At 47.6% G+C, this 6,773-nt stretch overlaps 1 protein-coding gene across 1 annotated transcript; it reads right to left on the bottom strand.

Annotated features, from left to right (window-relative positions):
* Nucleotides 1-219: 219 nt before the first annotated feature.
* Nucleotides 220-530, bottom strand: LOC124669394. The gene has a single exon (XM_047206015.1). The coding sequence runs from the start codon at nucleotides 493-495 to the stop codon at nucleotides 223-225; it is 273 nt and encodes a 90-aa protein (XP_047061971.1). The 5' UTR covers nucleotides 496-530; the 3' UTR covers nucleotides 220-222.
* Nucleotides 531-6,773: the final 6,243 nt, after the last annotated feature.

Below are 6,773 nucleotides of genomic sequence, written 5' to 3'. Positions count from 1 at the left end.
TCTAACTGAAAACGAAATTAGTTCTGAGTTAACTGAGAAATAATCAAACCCTTAAAGAAAGGGCAATTGGAGAAGGAGGCTAATAGAAACTGTGTGGCCGAAGTTTTCATCATCATCATCATGGTGGTATATATTACAATGGGGGAGCAACCAGCTGAGTTTGATGCCATGATTGTTGCAGCAAACACAAACACAGGCCTGTCTAGCAAACCGTTGCAGCTACTAATTGGGACCCCAGCAGCTGAGGTACATGACGGTCCTCAACCCCTCCTCGGCCTTCTCCGCTCGCCGTTTCTCCACCACCGCCCCCGCGGAGGCAGGAAGCTGCTTCTTGCCCTGCGAGACGGCGGCGCGGACGCTGGCCTTGGTCTTGGCGGCCCGGTGGATGGACCTGAGCGCGTAGTTCCAGCGGCAGAGTCCGGCCTGGTCCTTGAGCGCCTCCACGGCGCCGACGCTCATCGCCACCATCCAAGACGCCTTGGCTGCGCCGGCCATCTCTTGTCCTTCCTGCTGCGCTGCTGCCTAGTGGACTTGGAAGAGAGCGAAAGTGTGAGACAATCGGAGCTGATGCTTCTTCCTGATGCTTTGCTTGTGTTGATGAGATGAGAATGAGATTGCACAAGGTTATATAGAGGACATTAGCAAAACAGGTGGCTGCAGGTACAGAGGCAATGGTTTTCAAGGAAACCGGATGCTTTCAGCAACTATCGCTATCTCCCCGGTACAGTGGGCAATGATAGCTCAGCTCGTCTTGTTTATTTGCGGCACATGGCGTTTCAGGTTGTTTTAGGAGTTTCTGCTTGGGAAATGCGGCGTGCCGGCCGATCGTGTGTTGTCACTCTCAGTATGATATCCATTTTCCTGAAATCTCCACACATATGGCTTAGGTACAATTATTTTCAGATTTTCACCACGCGCTCTTTTTTTTTTTTTGTTTTTGCGAAGAACACCCCAGATCTATTATCAAACACGGCAGTACAACACACCCACAAAGAAACCGAAAATTACAGACGGGTCCTTGGAGAAGCCGCCCCCTGCAACCTCCGACGCGGAGCAAGGACGCGCCGCCGCATCGCCTCCGCCGCTCCCTCCTGGAGCCAGCAAGCTTATCTCCGGCGATATCCACGCGGACGGGAAGTCGTCACTCTCGGTCTCTTCGTACCAGACACGACGGAGAAGAAGGGGAACGGGGCACCACTCAGTCAATTCTCTCACCACCCGCGAGAGAGAGAAGATCCAGAGTCACTCCACCTGCAAAGCAGAACTCCCAGGTTCCACGGCGAGGATGGAGCCAACCTCGTCGTCGCGGAGCGGGAACCAGGAGACCAAAACTCCAAAGCATGGTCGCCGCCTCCGGCACAGGGACCACGCACGGAGACTATACAGGCCGAAGAATCCGCAGATCCCCGGCCACCGGAAGTCGCGCGCGCCACGGCGAGGTCCCGAAGGACACCGTCGCAGGAGGGGAAGCACGCCGACACCACACTCCTAACCGCCGACACCACCGCCTCCATGACGCCGTCGGCCGGAACCCTAACTAACCCTACGCTATACACAGGCCGAGATCCGGGGTTCCCCCACCCTCCCGCCGCCGGAGCGGCCGGCGGAGGGGGAGAGAACCCGCGGCTCACCGGCGAGCGCGGGGAAGTGACGGGATCGCCCAGAAATCGCCTTTCTCTACTGTTCACGATAAAGGGGAAAGGGCTACCAGCAAGAAATCCTTTCACCACCACGCGCTCTTGGGGTGACCGCGAGAGCGCAGGTACGGGAGACGCGGGCGGGTGGGGAAAACCAGAGGCTACAGGCTATTGTTGCCACGATACCAGGGGTTTAGAAAATCCCCACTTGCCTCCCCGATGAGGCCCCCGAGCGATATTTTTTTCATCCGGAGGGTAAAATTCGGCCTAGTGGCGCCTCCGGTTCCTCGTTTTCGTCCGGATTTGGCCCTTCATCCATCCGGCGAGCCCACGCTAACCCCGGTCCCCCGGGGTTCTATCGGGGAGTCCGGACGAGTGAAAAGCGGGGAAGGGCCCGCTCTGTCGGTGACTGGACACACGAACCCCACCACCACCTCGCTCAAAATCTCCCCCACCCCTCGTATCTCTCTCGCCGCCGTCACCACCCCGCCGGCTTGTTGCCCAGATTCCGCCGCCCCTCCTTCCCCACCTGCCTATATTCCGCCGTCTTTCGACGACGACCTATCTGGCTACTCCTCCGCCGACCTGTTTTCCGACGACGGCCTACTCCTCGTCGTTTGCGGCTCGGGTTGCCTCGACCACGCCTGTCAGGTGTTCGTCCATTTGCCTCGCCGACCATGGACTCGGACGAAGAGGAGGAGCAGATGTTCGTCGAGCTTATGCGAGAAGAGATGGCAGCCGCTGCCCAAGACGAGGAGCACATGCTGATCCTCGGTTGCTTATCAAGCCTGTACGCCGGGGTGGCAACTGGTCGACGTGTTGGGTCGGCACCAGGTCGCCGGAAGTGCAAGCCGAGACAGCGAATGGAGGGCTATTGCATGTTGTACGCCGAATACTTCGCCGATAATCCATTGCACGGTGAGACTGTTTTCAGGCGTCGTTTCAGGATGAGCAGAAAGCTATTTCGCAAATTGTGTATGCCATCCGAGACTTTGACCCCTACTTCGATGCAAAGCGGATTGCACCGGTTTGGTTGGATTTTCGTCACTGCAGAAGTGCACGGTGGCTATGAGGATACTCGGCGTATGAAGCTCCCGGTGATGGTGCAGTATGACTATCTTCGGATGGCGGAGTCCACCGCCCTTGATTGTTTCTACCGGTTCCGCAGAGCCGTCATAGCGGTGTTTGGGGACTTTTACTTGAGATCACCCACTCGTCGAAGACACTCGGAGGATCCTTGCAACAAATGAAGCTAGGGGTTTTCCGGAGATGCTTGGAAGCATTGATCGCATGCATTGGAAATGAAAGAACCGTCCGTTTGCGTGCGCGAGAATGTACAAGGGTCACAAAAACGGCCGCACCGTGATACTTGAAGCAAGTGGCTACCCATGATCTCTCGGATTTGGCACTCTTTCTTTGGTATGCTTGGATCCAACAATGACATCAACGTCCTAAACTGCTCCTCGATCTTTTCCAAGCTTGTTGAGGGTCATGCTCCCCCGGTGAACTATGTGATCAGTGGTCGGCACTACAGCAAAGGATACTACCTTGCAGACGGTATCTATCCAAAGTGGGCAACATTTGTGAAGACTATCTCGAAACCTAGCACCCCCAAACTTTGTGAGTTTGTCAAGAAACAAGAAGCTTGCCGAAAAGACGTCGAGCGTGCATTTGGTGTCCTCCAGCAGAGATTTGTTGTCGTCCGGTTCCCCGCTATGACTTGGTCCAAAGATCAGATGTGGGAGGTGATGAATTGTTGTGTGTGCTTACACAATATGATTATTGAAAATGAGCGAAAACATCCGGTTCCTCTGGCAGAGCAACAAGCACCATATGAGAGAGAGCGTCCTCTTGCACAGCCTAATCACCAGGTGCCTCCATCATGGGCCGCCTTCATTGCTATGCGTCAGGAGATTCGAGACTCTACAATGCATCGCCAGCACGCAAGATGATCTGGTGGAGCACATATGGACGCTCCGAGGCAACGCCAACGCCGACGCCAACTAGTCTGTCATAACTTGTTTCGAAAATTGTGAAATTGTGCGCTTCATTTGTTTCAGCACTTGTTATTATCGCCGAATTTGTTTCAGCAATTTTCTGACTCTTGCTCGCCGAACTTGTTAAACTTTATGTCGAATTTGTTTGAAATATGTGAAATGGTCGAGGTTGGGGGTTTCCTGCCGGGGAGACGGCTGGAACTTCGGCGCTCCCTAGGCCAAATTTTCCTCCAATTCGGACGAAAATTTTGCCGGATTTGAACGTGGGGAGCGCCAACGAGTGAAGATGCTCTTAGTGCTTCTATGTCAGCATCTGCTGATGAGAGAGCATCGCGGATCTTCCGCGTTCGCGGCCACCTGCACATCACGAGCAGACGACTCAGTGTTGTCTGTCCTCTGAGTGTGAGGTCGTTATTTTTATAATTCACAGATCGATCGGGTTGATAATTTCAAAGAAGTAGAGTACCTCACAATTGCAAGTGGAGAGACTGGTCTTGATGTGAGAAACACACTAGGGCAACAGTTCCCCTGGTCGTTAAATTAGGGATGCGGCTAGGTAGCATCCGGTGCTGGGTTGTCAATCCCAGCATCCGGATGCTGGTTTGTCTGACCCAACATCCGGATGCTGGTTTGTCTGGCCCAGTACTCAATCAAGAAAAGGTACGTACTGAACACCTCAAACATGTTAGTGAAAGTAGACAACCTTGCATGGCCGACCTAACCCAACGCATCAAAAGCATAACCACCACGGAACCCTCTCTCTCTCATCCTCTCCTCTCCCCTAGATACTCGTGCAAAGACAAACTGATCCGGCTCTTCTTCCTCCCTCCGTATCTGCAAGAATCTCCATGGAGCACATGCAGCAGTTAAACTCAGATGTCCGACAAATCTAGTCCTTCTTCCTCCTTCTCCAAATCTCCATGGATCCAAGCACATGACTGAAGCTTGCAACTTCCCCAGATCAGCAAGAACAAATTTTTTCCCTAAAAAATAATACAAAAGAACCAATTATCGTAGATGACGAGACATAAAGAATAAACCTCGAGCTAAAATGTTGACTAGCCAACTTATGGCAAATTAAGTAAGTAAACTTAGCCGTGTTCAGAAGCCAACTTGATTAAATTTAAAAACCAACTATCCTAGAAGATGAGACACAGATAGTTGGTTTGATTCGGTAACCTAACATAAATAGAAAATGTAATCAAACTTAGCCGCGTTCAAAAGCCAACTTAACCTCACATTTGCAATGAAAAAGGGAGAGATTTCAATTCATTGTGAGAAAACTACTATGTTCATGTTCATGTTAGTATGCAACTTAACCAGATTCAATAACCAAACTTAGCCTTGTTTAGAGGCCAACTTAACTAAATTAAGTAACCAACTAACCTAGAAGACGAGACGCAAAAAACAAACATAGTTTAAAATTTTGAGAACAAGTTAAAAATTTGGATTCAGTAACCAAACTTAGACATGTTTCATGAGACAACTTACCAAGGTACAGTAACCAACTAACCTATTTGATGAAAACACAAATGAAATCCAATTTAAATTTGTCAAGGAGCCAAACTTAGTTAGGTTCAGTGACCAGCTTTAAAACCATGTGTTCAGAAGTCAACTCAGTTACATTCGACTAACCAACTAAACTAGAAGATGAACACACAAATAAACCTAAAAGTATAGGTTGAGAAGCCAACTTAGTTATGTGCTGATGACCCAACTTATTTTGACTCGCTAACCAACTAAGCTACCGATAAAACTTAAAAAGGTACCAGTACAATTTAAGATGGTGTTGAGCACCAGCTGGAACTGTAACGTGAGTAGGGTTCGAGATGGTAATACCAACTTTAGCAACCATTATCGTGCAATTTAGGCTTGTTAATTGATCAACTTGGTTAAAAGATGCGTAAGGAACTTATTTTTTGTAGTAAACCCAAGTTGGGACTGATACTAGAGAGAGCAATTTAAGCATGTTAAAACCAACTTAATTCATTTGGGTAGCCAACTTAGGCATGTTGACATACAACTTAATTAATTAACCAAAGTAGCCAACTTAATGCATGTTGCGCCAAAAAGAAAGTACCTACACTATAAAACTCAACTTAAACATGACGGTGAAAACCAACTTAATTCATACCCAACTTAGGCATATTAACCAATACAACTTAACTAACCCGAGTAGCCAACTAGTGCATGTTGCTTAAAAAAACCAAGTAGACTATAAACACAACTTAAGAATGTTGGTAGAACCAACTTAATTTTCATTTCGGTATCCAACTTAGGCATATTGTAAAATACAACTTGTGCATGTTACTTAAAAAAAAACTGAAAGATAACCAAATAAACTATAAAACACAACTAAAGCATGCTGGTAGAACTTAATTCATTGCAGTCGCCAAGTTAGGCATATTGACAATACAACTCAATTAACCCAAAGTAGCCAAATTGTGCATGTTGCTCCAAAAAAGAAAACCAGCTAAACCGAGCTAGACTATAAAACACAACTTAAGCTTGTTGGTAGAGCCAACTTAATTCATTTCGGTAGCCAACTTAGGCATGTTAACAATACAACATAATTAACTCAAAGTAGCCAACTTGTGCATGTTGCTCTAAAAAAAAAGGAAACCAACTAGACAATAAAACACAACTTAAGCATGTTAGTAGAATCAACTTAATTCATTTTGGTAGCCAATTTAGGAATGTTGAGAATACAAATTTATTAACTCATAGTAACCAGCTTGTGCATGTTGCTCCAAAAAATAAAAATAAAATAACATAGACTATAGAAAGATAACTTGGGCACTTCTTTGGGTTTATGCTTACAGCGAAGCAAGCTTATGGATTACTGTGGGGATAAGTGCGGTGCAGATTAGCTCCTATAAACTATTGTTTCCCACCTTTTGGACTTATAGGGCTTGGGCTAATGAGATAGGTAATGTCTATATTGCCCCTGAATTTGTTATGTCATGTAGATAAGTGAAGATCGGACAGCTGGGACTTGACGAATCAAATATCACAACGAACACAATCTTGAACACATAGTTTTTTTTTTTTTTGAAGAAAAGGCAAAAGATTTGCCTTAATTCATTGATAAAGAAGAAGCTTGGAAAGCCAAGCTATAGTTTTAGTTTTAGTTAAAGTC

Source organism: Lolium rigidum, chromosome 7 (genome assembly GCF_022539505.1).
Source record: "Lolium rigidum isolate FL_2022 chromosome 7, APGP_CSIRO_Lrig_0.1, whole genome shotgun sequence".
NCBI lineage: Eukaryota > Viridiplantae > Streptophyta > Magnoliopsida > Poales > Poaceae > Lolium > Lolium rigidum.
Note: the sequence above shows the minus strand (reverse complement) of the source record. Positions and strands in the feature narration are given on the sequence as shown.